This window comes from Vidua macroura, chromosome 1 (genome assembly GCF_024509145.1).
Source record: "Vidua macroura isolate BioBank_ID:100142 chromosome 1, ASM2450914v1, whole genome shotgun sequence".
Taxonomy (NCBI): Eukaryota; Metazoa; Chordata; class Aves; order Passeriformes; family Viduidae; genus Vidua; species Vidua macroura.
The window spans coordinates 652,592-666,704 of record NC_071571.1 but is presented as its reverse complement, the minus strand read 5'-3'; the positions used below and the strand labels follow the sequence as shown (position 1 = coordinate 666,704).

Here is a 14,113-nt window from a genome sequence, read left to right as displayed (position 1 = left end):
CAGGTGACACCACACACACCTGGCAGGTGACACCACACACACCCGGCAGGTGACACGGGCACACCTGGCAGGTGACACCAGCACACACACCTGGCAGGTGACAGCACACACACCCGGCAGGTGACACCATACACACCTGGCAGGTGACACCGCACACACCCAGCAGGTGACAGCACACACACCCGGCAGGTGACACGGGCACACCTGGCAGGTGACACGGGCACACCTGGCAGGTGACACCAGCACACACACCCGGCAGGTAACAGCACACACACCTGGCAGGTGACACGGGCACACCTGGCAGGTGACAGCACACACACCCGGCAGGTGACACCACACACACCCGGCAGGTGACACTGCACATACCTGGCAGGTGACAGCAGCACACCTGGCAGGTGACAGCAGCACACCTGGCAGGTGACAGCACACACACCTGGCAGGTGACAGCACACACCTGGCAGGTGACACCACACACACCTGGCAGGTGACAGCACACACACCCGGCAGGTGACACCGCACACACACCCGGCAGGTGACACCGCACACACCTGGTGCTGCCAGCGCTCATTAACCAGAACGGAGTTAATTACACCGACGAGAGCCTTGTGCCCGCTCTCTCCTGGAGGCTTCCCGAAGGCCCCTGGATCACCACGGGGGGAGCCTGGAACGGGAAAGGGCAGGAACGTCTCCGGTCTTGCTGCCCCTGGCCCCGCCGCCCTCCCCAAACCCCGCCGGGCTCGGGGTTTCCGTGTCCGGGGTTTCCATAACCGCCCCCGGGAGGCGCCGGGCGCGGCCTCAAACGGCCCCGGGACGCTCTGGCAGCGCTGCAGGAGCGGTGGGAGCCACGCCAGGCCCCCCCACGCTGGAGCCTGCGGAGGGGAGAGCCGGGGGCGGCCGGGCAGGGCGGATCCCGGGCTCTGCAGGAGCCCCCGGGACGCTCGGGGCCGCTCCAGGAGCGCCCCGCTGGAGCCGGGGGTGACGCGGGCACAGCGCAGGGAGGTGGGCACGCGGCCCACGGTGGCCGCAGGGCCCGGCAGGCTCCCAGGAGCCCAACTCCGCGGCGTTCCCGTGGCATTCCAGCCCCGCCCTGGGCAGCCCGGGCAGAGCTGGGGATGGCCCTCACCTGGGCAGGGGTGGCGACAGGTAACTCCTGCCGCGATGCAGCTCCGCGCCTCAGTCACGGCATTCCCACGGAACTTCACCCCTGGGAGACGAGGGGAGAGGCCCTGGCAGCCTTAATTAACCAAACCCGGGCTAATTACGGTGCTAGGTCCCTTGAATCCACTTCCTTCTGCCCGGCGGCTCCCTGAATCCCTCCGGATGCTCGCAGCGGGAGCCTGGAACGGGGAAGGGCAGGAACGTCACCGGGCCCTGCCCGGGGCACCCGCAGCCGCCCGCGTCCCACCCAGCCCGGCCGTGTCCGGGGATTCTATGACCGCCCCCGGGAGGCGCCGGGAGCGGCCTCAAACGGCCCCGGGACGCTCTGGCAGCGCTACAGGAATGGCAGGGGCCACGCCAGGCCCCTCCATGCTGGAGCCTGCGGCGGGAAACCGCTCCCGAGGGAGCCTCGACCCCCGGGGATGCCAGGGACAGCCCTGCGCAGAACGCACCGCGCCGCGCGGCCCCGGCAGCCATCGGAGGTGCGGGGGGCGGCGGATGGCGGCGGATGGCGGCGGATGCGCACGGGCCGCCGTGCCCCCTCACCTGCTGCGGCGGCGGCCATGGCGGAGAGAGCGGGCGCCTCCTGATGACGTCACAGAGAGGCGGGGGGAGGAGGGAGCAGCGCGTGTAGAGCGCGGGTGGGCGGGGCCGGCAAGAGGGGCGTGGTCTGAGGCAGTGTGTGTGGTCGCTGTGTGACATCACAAAAGAGGCGGGGATACAGGGCGTGGTCAAACGGTGGTGGGCGTGTTCTCCAGCGGAGGGCGTGGCTTTGGGGTGCCGGCCGTTTGGCGCAGGCGCGCTGCGCTCGTCTCCCCCCCGGCGGCGGGACGATGACGTCACGGGAAGGCGCCGCCCAAGATGGCGGCGGGGCCGAGCCGCGGGCGCTGAGGCGGCGCCGGGGCCAGGAGGGGGATCGGGATCGGGATCAGGACCGGGATCGGGACCGGGAGGCGGGGCTGGAGCGGGAACCGGGCGGGCCATGGCCGCCGCCGCCGCGCGTTGAGGCCCCGCCGCTCAGCCGGGCCGGGATGCCCCGGGGGGGGCCCGGGCCGCCGCCGGAGCCATGGAGGAGGAGGGCAAGAAGGGCAAGAAGGTGAGAGCGGGGGGCCGAGGGGCGGCCGGGGTCGCGCTGTGCCCCCCGAGGGTGGCTCAGCCCGGGCGGGTCCGCCCCGGCCCCGGCCCGGAGCCCTCCGGCGGTGCCCGATCCCCTCCCGGGGCTGTTCCAGAGCCCCTTCCCGGGAGTCACCGGCTGCCACTTCCCGGGACAGTGCCCGCAGCCCCTGCCCGGGGCCCTACCCAGAGCCCCCCCCCACAGCCCCCGCTGTGACTGAGGGCTCGGAGAAGGTTATTAATTGACGGGGTTATTAGTTATGGAGCGATTCATTTTATGAGTTTGCTAATTGATTTACATTATTACTGGTGCGAATTGATCCGATTCATTCATCTGTTAAGTGATGCCTCTGTGGTGTCTCCGGGGCGCGGCAGCTCCGGCCGTGCCCCTGTTGCCCTGATTTCCCTCCTCCCAGCCCATTTCTGTGTCCTCAGCCAGAGCTGCTCCGCACGCCTGGAGCAGGAGGGTGCGTTTGATCCCATCGTTCTGGGGAGAAACCGGAGATTTCGGGAGCCCCTGGCCTCGCCGGGAGCCCGGGAGGTGGCAGCAGGTTCCTGCTGGAGTTCCAGAACGAGTGAGGTTGAGAGGGATTTTGTGGGGAATTGCCCTCCAGGCTTCCCAGACAGTCAGGTTTGGGAATTAAAGCCCCCCCGAGGCCATTCTGGGAGGAGTTTTTCACCGGGAGACAGGCTGGGGCTGCTTTTGGGAAGGAGGCAGCTCCCAAGGCTCCAGGGGGTTTCGGCAGAGCTCAGGTGTGTCTCACCTGGCCCTGGGGCAGCCCACTGTATTTCCTGGCCCTGGGAAGAGTCCGGATCCTTCCCTCCTCCCTTCCCCACTGGGCTGGTCCCCCTCACCCTCTTATCCCACCTGGATAATCCCAACTTGTCTGATCCCTAAAGCCTCCCGGGGCTGGTCCCACTCCTGTCCTGTCCCCATCCCGATGGATCAGGAGCAGGGCTGAGCTGGCACCTGGCCTCTCCTGAGCTGATCCATGGCCTTGTGGAGCTTCCTTGGAGCAACTTTTCCATGGTTTTGGTGGCTAATTAACCCTTGGAGCTGCTGCCTGTGGATCACCGTTAGACCTGGAGAGTTTGGCTGCGGAGATGGGAAGATCCATCCTTGTCTTCCTCAGGTGTTCCAGCTGCAGGGAGAACTCCTCTTCCCGCTTTTCCCACTCCGTGGATCATTCCAGCAGCACTCTGAGCCGAAGTGAAGGCACTGAGTGCTGATCCAAAGGGAGTTCAGGGCAGGTTTGGTTGGGATAAGGAGGAAAATCCCAGCCTGGCTTTGGGGCCGAGTCCAGCTTTGGATAAAATTTAAACTCCAGTTTAGAAATTTAAACTCCAGTTTAAACTGGAGCCCTGGAATTCCTTCCAGGAGCTCACGTTCCCTGCATCTCCCTGGTGGTTATCCCAGCGGGAAGGGGGAGCTGTCCTGGGATGAAATAGCATTTCCCACAAGTTCTGGGAGGCAGGATGGATCCACCCGGAATTCTGGCGGGCCATGGGAACCTGCCGGGGCTGGCAGGGGCTGCTGGCACACCTGGAGCCTCAGGTGAGCATGGATGCTCCCAGCGTGCTTATTCCCAGGAAGAAGTGTGGGTGGAGGGGAGTTTTCTGGGAGTGATTTCCCTGCTGCTCTGACTCCACAGTCCATGCCAGGCATCCAGAGCTTGCGCGGTTTCCCTGAGGGAATTCCCTGTGCAGTCAGCTGTCAGTGTGAAATTCCCAGCTTTTCCAGCTCGGGGATGCCCTGGAGAGCTGAGGCTGGTGCCATCTGCCTCTCCCAGCAGCTGCTTCAGCATTTCCCTCCTGAAACGAGGAGCTGCTGAGCTTGGAGTCGCATCTTCGGGGGAAATCCTCCTTGAAATTCCTTTGTTATCCTGAATTTCCAGCCCTGTGCCTGGGCTGATCCCCAGTGTGGGCAGCAGGAATGGGGGATTGTGCCCCTCTGCCCCTCAGGTGAGAGCCCACCTGCAGAGCTGCCCCAGCCCCGGATCCAGCAGCACAAGGACCTGGAGCTGCTGCAGGGCTGGAGCCCCTCTGCTCTTTGGGATCGAGTGGATTTTGGAGCGTCCGTGCTGCAGGATGCAGGGGGAGCGTGGATGTGCTGGGAGATTGGGAATTGGGGCCGTGGAGGGGCTTCCCCTGTCCCAGGCTGCTCCCAGCCCTGGCCTTGGACACTGCCAGGGATCAGCAGCAGCCCCAGCTGCTCTGGGCAGGGAGAAGCTGCCCAGCCCATGGACTCAGTGGACTGTGGGATCTTTAGGATTGGGAAAGCCTCTGGGAGCAGCACCTGGGATCCAGCTGGGTGTTGGAACAACTCTGAGCTTGGAAGAGAAACCAGGCCTCCCTTGGCACGGGGATATTCCCTCCTGGGCGCGGCAGTGGCAGAGGATGAAGGATTTGGGGTGTTGCCAGGGGTTGAGGGGTGCAGGAGGCAGGATGGGAGCAGGCAGCGGGCTCGTGCCCGGCCGTGGGTCCCTCCCCAGCTCAGTCTGTCACGTGGGACAGAGGAAGCCGTGGCACTTCCTGGCCCCGAGCGCCTCACCCCAAAACGAGGAGAGCGTTCCCCCGCTCCCTGCTCCCCCCCAGCCCCTGCTCCCCCGGCACGGCTCGCTCCTGCTCTCCTGGGGAGTTCCATGGAGGACGAGGTGGGTGCTGCGCTTTGGGGTGCCCCGAAAGCAGAAGCTGTTTCGGGCTGCGTCACAGCTGGAGGTGCCTCCACCCGGGGTTTGGAGTTCCCAGCTTCCCCCAGGAGAGCCAGGGGAGCACGGAATCATCCCAGCCCTGGGGGTGCAGCCACATCCTGGAGGGAAAAGGGGGTTTCTCTGGGCTGGGGTGGGTCTGGATCGTGCCTGGCGGAGGGGGAAGTGTCTGGGTACGACCTCGGTCCGGTGGCGTTCCTGCATTGCTCTGCTTTGAGTTCCCAAAAGATTCCTGTGGAACCGCAGCCTTAGGCATTGGCAGGCAAGATTTCGGGTGGGACATCCCAAAGTGGGAGAGTCCCCAAATCTCTGTGCTTGGTAAACTGACCTGTTGTGTCCAGGATTCCCTTTTCTCCAGAGTGCCAGCCCCTTGGCAGGATGATGGAATATCCTGGTCAAGGATCGTGGGGTCCTTCTCCTGGATGCTCTGTGTAGGGATGCTTCCCAAAAATCCACACTGCTGCTCCTGAGGCGGGGCTGTGGAGGGGTTTCCTGTCCTCTCTGTCCTGTAAGATCCCTTCATTTCTGTCTCCCTGATCCAGGGGATGTTTTTCCAGGCCGGGCTGTCCCCAGTGTCCTTGTGTTTCCTTGTGAGCTGGTAATGCCCGTTGTCCCAGGAGCTTTTCCTTGCTTTATAATTAATTAATCCACCACTGGAAGCATGTTCTCTGCCCCTTCAGATCCCACATTCCTTTCCCAGGATCAGGAAAGGCAGGATGTGATTGTCCTGGGGGGTGGGAAGCAGAGGCCACCAGGGAATGGGACACTGGAGTCACATGTCCGGGGAGTTCCTAGATCCAGCCATGGATGTGTCTGCTCCAAACATCCACTTGCCCTGGGAAACCTGGAATTGGGGCAGTTAGGGGATGTTCCCAGTCATTTTTCTGGTGTGGAGCTTGGTGAGAGCCACGTGGCATTCCCATGCCGAAGGACAGCTGTGTGTTGGCTCCAGTGGTTTTCCAAAGCTGGCATTCAGGGTTTGGAATTTCCCGTTTTTCCCAGGGAAATCTGCTTTCTGGGTCATTTTCTCGTTGTTTGGGGTCTCCTTGGAACGTTCCCGCCTGTTTCTTTGGCATTCCTTGTTGAGTTGCCCCATCAGACCCTCAGGGAGGTACAAAACCACGGAGAGTCCCTCTGGATCCGCTGTCCACCTGGAATATATTGCTCTGTGGAAGAGTTGTATTTCTCTTACCTGGAAGGTTGAACATAGTGACTTTGGGGGGAAACCACTATATTTTGGTAGTGGGAACGCTCAGCACCCGCCTGTGTTGTGTCCCAGGAGAAGGGTTTTCTCTGGAAAGCCATGGATTTATCGCTCCAAACCCAGCGTTGTCCATGGGGCAAAAGCAGCAGGATGGGATTGAGGGTCGCCGGGCAGGAGGGGCTGCCAGAGCCCCCAGTGCCAGTGCCAAACCCCCTTCTCACCCCCATCCTGGTGCTCCCATTCCTCTCCCCAGCCTGGAATTGTGTCCCCGTTCAAGCGAGTGTTCCTGAAGGGGGAGAAGGGCCGGGATAAGAAGGCTCAGGAGAAGGTGACGGAGCGGCGGCCGCTGCACACGGTGGTGGTGGCGCTTCCCGACCGCGTGGAGCCCGACCTGCTGCTCCACGACTACATCGAGAAGGAAGTCAAGGTACCCGCAGGGGCCCTGCTCCTTGGGAATTCCTTCCTGATATCCCAGCTGGCAGTGGGAACCCGTTCCCCCTCGTGCACAGCTCCTCTCCAGCTCTCCTGCAGCCCCTTAGGCGCTGCGAGAGGCTCTAAGGTTTCTGTGGAGCTTTTCTTTGAACATTCCCACCTCCCACCCGTCTCCAGTTTTCCTTGGAGCGTCTCCATGACTCGTTCTGCCGTGTCCAGGATCGTGTCCGTGCTGTGGTAACGGTTTGGCTGTTCTGTCCCAGTATTTAGGGCAGCTCACTTCCATCCCGGGATACCTGAACCCCTCCAGCCGCACGGAGATCCTGCACTTGATCGACAACGCCAAGGTGAGCGCTCAGCTGCTCGGAGACTCCCTCCCAGCAGGCACAAATCCAGGCTCACGGAGCTTCCCCAGGCCTGGGCCAGCTGCTGCTCTCCATCCTGCTGTTCCGTGGGTGGGAGGGAAAGCTGTTCCCAAAGGGGAAGCACCCCAGTGAGGGACTGGAACGGATTTCCCAGAGAAGCTGTGGCCCCGTCCCTGGAAATGCCCCAGGCCAGGCTGGATGGGGAGCAGCCTGGGATAGTGGAAGGTGTCCCTGGCCATGGCAGGGAGCTGGATCATCCTCAAGCTCCTCCCAACCCCAACCATTCCATGACTAAATCCATGTGAATCCTGGTGTTCCAGAGAGCCCACCAGCTCCCGGGGCAGCTGACCCCGGAGCACGACGCCGTCATCAGCCTCTCTGCCTACAACATCAAACTGGTGTGGAGGGACGGGGAGGACCTGATCCTCAGGGTGCCCATCCACGACATCGCCTCCGTGTCCTACATCCGGGACGACTCCGCACACCTGGTTGTGCTCAAGACAGGTGAGCTGTGGCCACGGAGTTGGGATTGTCCCCCTGGGGGCCACCTGGGACAGTGGAAGATGTCCCTGTCCATGGCAGGGCGCAGGGCTGGGTGGTCTCCATGTCTCTCCAATCCAAAGCATTCCATGAGGGTTCCATGACACCTCGTTCCCTGTCCTGTGCAGCTCTGTGCATGTCACACCTGCATGGTTTGGGAGCAGGGAGCTGGGGAGGGCTGAGCCAGGGATTTACCTGAGTACAAACCTCACGGATAGGCTGTGGAATAAAGGAATAAATGCCTCAGGGGCTGGAAATCCGGTGGAAATTCTGAGCTGTGAAAACAGCCGGACAACTGTCAAAACCAGCTCCAAATTGGAGGCTTTTCATTCCATTCTCCTGCTTCAGGGCTCTTCCTCACCTGCAGGAGTCTGTCCCACCCCTGCCCTTCCCTCACCTCTCCTCTCCCCTCAGCTCAGGATCCCGGGATCTCGCCGAGCCAGAGCCTGTGTGCCGAGGGCTCCAAGGCGCTGACGTCGGGCTCGCTGTCGGAGAGCGCGGGGGGGCCCCTGGAGTCCTGCTGCCTGGTGGTCCTGGCCACGGAGAGCAAGGTACGGCCATCACTGCTCCGTGGAACCCTGGGAGCGCCCCGGCCCGGGCTCAGAGTCACTGGCATTGCTGGGAGGTTTCTGGCTCCCGGATCGTGGTGATGGTGGAGCCACAAACTCCACCGTGGCCAAGTCCTGTGGTGCATCCGGATCCCTCCCTGCTCTCACACCTTTGGGACAGAGATTTGGGGATGCCAGGTGTGGTTGGGCATTGCTGGAGCACCTGGAGGAGGACTCCTGATCCCTGTCCCAACCCTGGGGCACAAGAGGGTCTCCAGGAAGTGTTTCCCTTGGGCCCTGCCTTCTGCAGCAGCACAGAATCCATGAGGACAATCCCACAACGGTGATTTGCTGATCAGGATGTTTTCCCTATGCTGTGCTGACCTGGGAATTTGTTTTATCCAGTGTCTGGATCCTGGGATTCCACTCACAGCCTCTCTGATCTCCACTGAGGGTGGAGTTTCACTCCCCTCATTCCCAGCTCTGACATTCCCTGGGCACCTGCACCCCTCTGGGATGAGCCAAAGTCCCAGGGAGCTGCACGGAGGAGCCTTGGCACAGAATGCGGGGGGCTCCTGGGTTGATGCTGGAGCATCCGGGTGGGAATGCTGGGAGGGTGATGGACCTGGGCTCTGTGCCATCCCTGTCCTCCTGGGGGACACAGAGCCACAGGGAGAGGGGGACGTGCCTGCGTGGGATCTGCCACAGCTCCCTGCTCCTTCCCAGGTGGGTGCCGAGGAGCTGTGCTCCCTGCTCAGCCAAGTCTTCCAGATCGTTTACACCGAGTCCACCATCGACTTCCTGGACCGCGCCATCTTCGACGGCGCCTCGACGCCCACGCGGCACCTGTCCCTGCACAGCGGTGCGTGTGTCCTGTGCCTGGGGCTGCTGCTGCCACCCAGCCCCTCCCCAGGGCCGTGTGTCCTGTGCCTGGGGCTGCTGCTGCCACCCAGCCCCTCCCCAGGGCCGTGTGTCCTGTGCCTGGGGCTGCTGCTGCCACCCAGCCCCTCCCCAGGGCCGTGTGTCCTGTGCCTGGGGCTGCTGCTGCCACCCAGCCCCTCCCCAGGGCCGTGTGTCCTGTGCCTGGGGCTGCTGCTGCCACCCAGCCCCTCCCCAGGGCCACACACAGCCACAGCCGGGAGAGGCTGGGGTTGGGAGAGCCTCAGGAACCCCCTGAGCCCACCCAGTGCCTCCCCAGGGCCACACCCAGCCACATCTGGGAGAGGCTGAGGTTGGGAGAGCCTCAGGAACCCCCGAGCCCACCCAGTGCCTCCCCAGGGCCACACCCAGCCACATCTGGGAGAGGCTGAGGTTGGGAGAGCCTCAGGACCCCCTGAGCCCACCCAGCACCTCCCCAGGGCCACACAGCCACAGCTGGGAGTGGTTGATATTGGGAGAACCTCAGGAACCCCTGAGCCCACACAGCCACATCTGGGAATAGCTGGGGTTGGGAGAGCCTCAGGACCCCCTGAGCCCACCCAGCACCTCCCCAGGGCCACACAGCCACAGCTGGGAATGGCTGAGGCTGGGAGAGCCTCAGGAACCCCCAAGCTCACCCAGCACCCAGCCCCTCCCCAGGGCCACACAGCCACAGCTGGGAGTGGTTGAGGTTGGGAAAACCTCAGGAACCCCTGAGCCCACCCAGCACTGCCATGGCCACCACTGACCGTGTCCCCAGGTGCCACAGGCACAGGGATGGTGACTCCACCCATCCCTGTTCTAATGCCTGACCTCCCTTTCGGTGAAGGAATCTTTCTGAGATCCAGTCTAAACCTCCCCTGGCACAGCCTGAGGCCGTTTCCTCTTACCCAGTCATTCATTTCTGGCTTTTTCCCTTCCAGCCAAGTCAGGAATCGCTTTGTGTCTCTCCTGCCTTGGGAAGACACCAAGTTTGTGCCTCTCACATTCCATCTCCCAAATTTTTTCCCTGCAGATGACTCTTCCACCAAAGTGGACGTGAAGGAGCCCTTCGAGGCAGATGCCAGCACTTTGTGAGTGATGCGTGGCCCCTGGAGCCGGGATTAGCCCGGATCTGCTGCCATCAGCACACCAGGAAGCTCAGCTGAGCCCGGCCGGGCCTCGGGGGGGTTGGCACGGATCCTGTCTGGGCCTGGATTGTTGTGCCCTCAGCATTCCAGGAGTCCTATCCACAGCGAGCAGTCCCTGTGTCAGCACGGTGCGGGGTCACCAGCTGGAGCTGGGAGAAGGGTTTTCCCCAAAAACTTGTTATCTGGGAAACTTCTCCCTCCTGGCTCACTGGAAACATCGACAGTGTTTGTGGGATGAAATCCTAACACACAAACCCATTGGTTAACCGTTGCTCTTGGAATAGCCAACATAAAGGGATACTCTAGGAATGTTTAACATGGGGGAATTGGGAACCTTACTGAAAATTGCACATTTAAGCCCAAGGTATGGACTGTGGGGATTTTTCCCTGTGTTGCTCCCAACGAGGAAGCAGCCAGAGGGATAATTCCCCACAGAGGGCTGCGTTGTCATTGTCACCAAAGCAGTGTTCAGTTCCCTGGGAGTCCTGGGGCACCCTCAGGAGCTGGGGGCTTCCAGAATCGTGCACTGTCCTGGCTTGGGAGGCACCCCAAGGATCACAAGCCACCCAAAAATCCCAGCAGCACCTCCGCAGGCACCCCGAGGAGCCGTGGAGAGCTGAGCCGTGCTCGCTGTCAGTTCCTTTGCAGACACGCTGGAAGCAGGGGACACGTCCCCGTCCTCCTTCTCGGCGCGCCCGTCCCCACACGTCACCACGGCCAGCGAGAGCGAGCTCAGCACCACGGCCACCGAGCTGCTGCAGGACTACATGATGACGGTGGGGATTTGGGATGGGCTTTGGGATCAGGCCCCGGCGGGGGGGGACAGCTTGTCCTTCCCAGCCAGACCGGGCTCGGGGGGCCTGATGGTGGGCTCGTGTCCTGGAATGTGGAATGGTTTGGTGGGAAAGGGGCTGTGAGGATGATCCCATCCCACCCCCTGCCGTGGCAGGCGCACCTTTCACTAGCCCAGGCTGCTCCAAGTCCCAGCCAACCTGGCCTGGGGCACTTCCATGGATGGGGCAGCTACAGCTTCTCTGGGAAATCCACCCAAGTCCCTCACTACCCTCCCAGCCAAGAATTTCGTCCCAGTATCCCATCTAAATCACTTTTCCAGTGGGAGCCATTCCCTGTGTCCTGTCCCTCCAGGCCTTGTCCCCAGTCCCTCTCCAGCTCTCCTGGAGCCCCTTCAGGCCCTGCAAGGGGCTCTGAGCTCTGCCTGGAGCTTCTCCTCTCCAGCTGAACATTCCCAGCTCTCCCAGCCTGGCTCCAGAGCAGAGGGGCTCCAGCCCTGGAGCAGCTCGGGGGCCTCCTCTGGATCTCTCTGCTTTTCCCACGGGAGCATCCCCCCTCCACACTTTTCCCATTCCCAGCATCCAAGTCCCCTCGTGCCCCGAGGCTCCACGAGTCACAGCCCCGGTGGCCCCACGGCTCACCCCTGCTCTCCCGCGGGGTTCCCGGCGCTCCCAGCGCCGTTCCCGAGGCTCCCAGCACCCCTTGCCGGGTGCCATGAGGGCCGCGCTGTCCCCGCAGCTCCGCACGAAGCTGTCCTCGCAGGAGATCCAGCAGTTTGCCATGCTGCTGCACGAGTACCGCAACGGGGCCTCCATCCACGAGTTCTGCATCAACCTCAAGCAGCTCTACGGGGACAGCAGGAAATTCCTGCTCCTGGGTGAGTGTGGGGTGGCTCCAGAGCCGGGAGCCCAGAGCTGAGGCTGCCATGGAGGGGCGAGGGGGTGGGGGCACAGGGAGGCCCTTGGGGTGCCACCACCAGAGGAGAAGCATCCCAATCCATCTCCTGTGGAGATTCCTCATTCCTGAGGGCAGCTGGTCCATCCAGCCCAGCTCATCCCACAGCTTCAGGCTCTCCTCGGAGCTGTTCCCTGCTCCCACCTGGCTGTGAAGCACCTGGGAACCTCCTCCAGACCAGAGACTCTCGCCCAAACCTAGCAACCTCCTCCAGAGCCAGGGAATTTAATTCAGAACTGGAAATCTCCAGGCCAGGGATATTTAAACAACCTGGCCTCTGGTATCCTAGGAAAACAGGTCAGAAACACAAAATCCTCCCAGGACAGGAGCAGTGTCTGACTGCTCCTGGGGCCTCTGACATGCAGGGGAAAGGGGTCAGCAGTTCAGACTGCCCACAGAACAGGAGCAGTGTGTCTCACACACTCCCCTCACCCCTGGGGACACCGAGGGGATGGGACAGATGTCCCCGATGGGACAAATTATTGGGATAAGCTCAGCAAAGCCGAGCAAGATGCCGGGTGAGGAATTAGATCGTTTGGAGCTCAGAAAATCCCACTTGAGCCGGATTTTGCCCTCGGTGAGCAGTGGCTGCAGTCTCAGGTGTGAATGAATGGGGGACCCTGGAGGTCCCTGTCCCTCCCGGGGACAGAGAGGCTCCTGGGCCCTCCTAGAAATTCAGGAATTCCCCCGGATCCCTGTGCTCACCGTGCCGCCCCGAGCCGTGTCCCCGCTGTGTCCCGGCTCCAGGCCTGCGTCCCTTCATCCCCGAGAAGGACAGCCAGCACTTCGAGAACTTCCTGGAGACCATCGGGGTGAAGGACGGGCGCGGCATCATCACGGACAGCTTCGGCCGCTACCGCCGCTCCCTGGGCGCCGCCTCCGCCTCCAACGGCACCGGCGCCGCCGGCAGCTCCGACGAGCAGTCGGTGCCCTCGGAGGAGGACGAGTGGGACAGGATGATCTCCCACATCAGCAGCGACATCGAGGCCCTGGGCTGCAGCCTGGACCGGGACTCGTCCTGAGGCATCCGCGGCTGCTCCCGCCTGCAACTCGGGGCTGCCCTCGGGGGGACGTGGGGCTGCCCCCCGAGGGGACATGGAGCGTGGAGCTGGTCCCAGGGTGATCCTGGGACGTGGAGCTGGCCCTGGAGGGACCCCAGCACAGGGAGCTGCCCCTCGGGGGGGAGCATGGAACATGGATCTGCCCTTGGAGGGGCCTGAGAACACCAACCTGTGTCCTCACGGAGATCCTGGAACGTGGAGCTGCCCTTGGACCCCTCCTGTGGGATCTGGGGGCTCTGGCAGGGTGTCTGCACTGCCCCAGCCTCATTAACAGCTCCAGGGGCTCCAGCTGGGACGTGGGGGACAGACCTGGGTTTGGGTTTTGGGGACAGATCTGCTCCTGAGCATCCCTGTCTGCTCCTGAGGGATGTGCTGAGTGCTGGGATCTGCTCCCCCCCAGTTTACAGTTTGCACAGCGGGTCCCCCAGAACTGCCCCCCCAAAATGAAGTTTTGCCACAATGTGAATTTTTTCACCCTCTCATCCATGGCATTGGAACATTCCTGAACATTCCAGCTGCCCCAGTCTGGAATTCCCCCCAGTCACTGCCCCCCTCCTCGTCCTCCCCGGGGTCCTGCTGGGGAGAGGAGCTTGGTGAGCCCCCAGAGCCCCCTTGATCTGCATCCCCTGGGGGGCTCCTTCCCTGGCTGGGGTCCCCAGATGGGCCTGGAGGTCCCCAGTTACCCCACAGCCACACCGGGGGGCTCTGTCACCTCCCCCCCTCTGGAGCCAGATGCTGACTCAGCACTTTGGGGATCCAGCACATTCCAGAGGCCCCAAATCCCCCCCAGTGCCCGTAACCCCTCTGCCCCCTTCACACTGCCCACCCTGGGGTGTCCCCCCACACCACTGCCCCACTGGTGACCCCCCCCTCCTTCCCCAGGGGTATCCCACCCCTCTTCCCTCTGGAATTCAGGTGTCCCAGGAGCTGAGGCACCTCCGGGGACTCGCCTGGGGGACACAGAGTGTCCCCTCCTGCAGCCTTTCCCCTTCCAACACCAAGAAAATGGGGAGCAGGAGAGGGTCCCTGCAACTCCTGGGATTTGGGAACCAAGAGTTCCCTCCCCTCCCAGCCCGTGGAGCTCAGGGGCTGCTTTCCCATCCCAGGTCTCTGCCACGCCCCAAACTCTGGAAGGGAAGGGGGTATCCCTGATCCCCAAGGATGCTGGGAGCACCCTGGGGTGCTGCCAA

At 62.8% G+C, this 14,113-nt stretch overlaps 1 protein-coding gene and 1 non-coding gene across 3 annotated transcripts; one reads left to right on the top strand and one right to left on the bottom strand.

Moving 5' to 3' along the window:
* Positions 1-1,414: 1,414 nt before the first annotated feature.
* LOC128820372 (small nucleolar RNA SNORA9) lies at positions 1,415-1,543 on the bottom strand. The gene has a single exon (XR_008440887.1). It is a non-coding gene; the product is annotated as a small nucleolar RNA SNORA9 (small nucleolar RNA).
* Positions 1,544-2,039: 496 nt separating this feature from the next.
* Positions 2,040-13,389, top strand: CCM2 (CCM2 scaffold protein). 2 transcript variants are annotated; one of them, XM_053985169.1, is made up of 10 exons: positions 2,040-2,254; positions 6,437-6,610; positions 6,879-6,962; positions 7,301-7,484; positions 7,935-8,071; positions 8,795-8,930; positions 10,002-10,059; positions 10,754-10,892; positions 11,647-11,785; positions 12,610-13,389. In XM_053985169.1, exons 1-10 carry the CDS (start codon positions 2,225-2,227, stop codon positions 12,882-12,884), a joined length of 1,356 nt encoding a protein of 451 aa, XP_053841144.1. In that variant the 5' UTR covers positions 2,040-2,224; the 3' UTR covers positions 12,885-13,389. The 2 variants fall into 2 exon arrangements, with proteins under 2 accessions (XP_053841144.1, XP_053841141.1); XM_053985166.1 differs by lacking the exon at positions 2,040-2,254 and adding an exon at positions 4,899-4,925.
* The last annotated feature ends 724 nt before the right edge of the window (positions 13,390-14,113 follow it).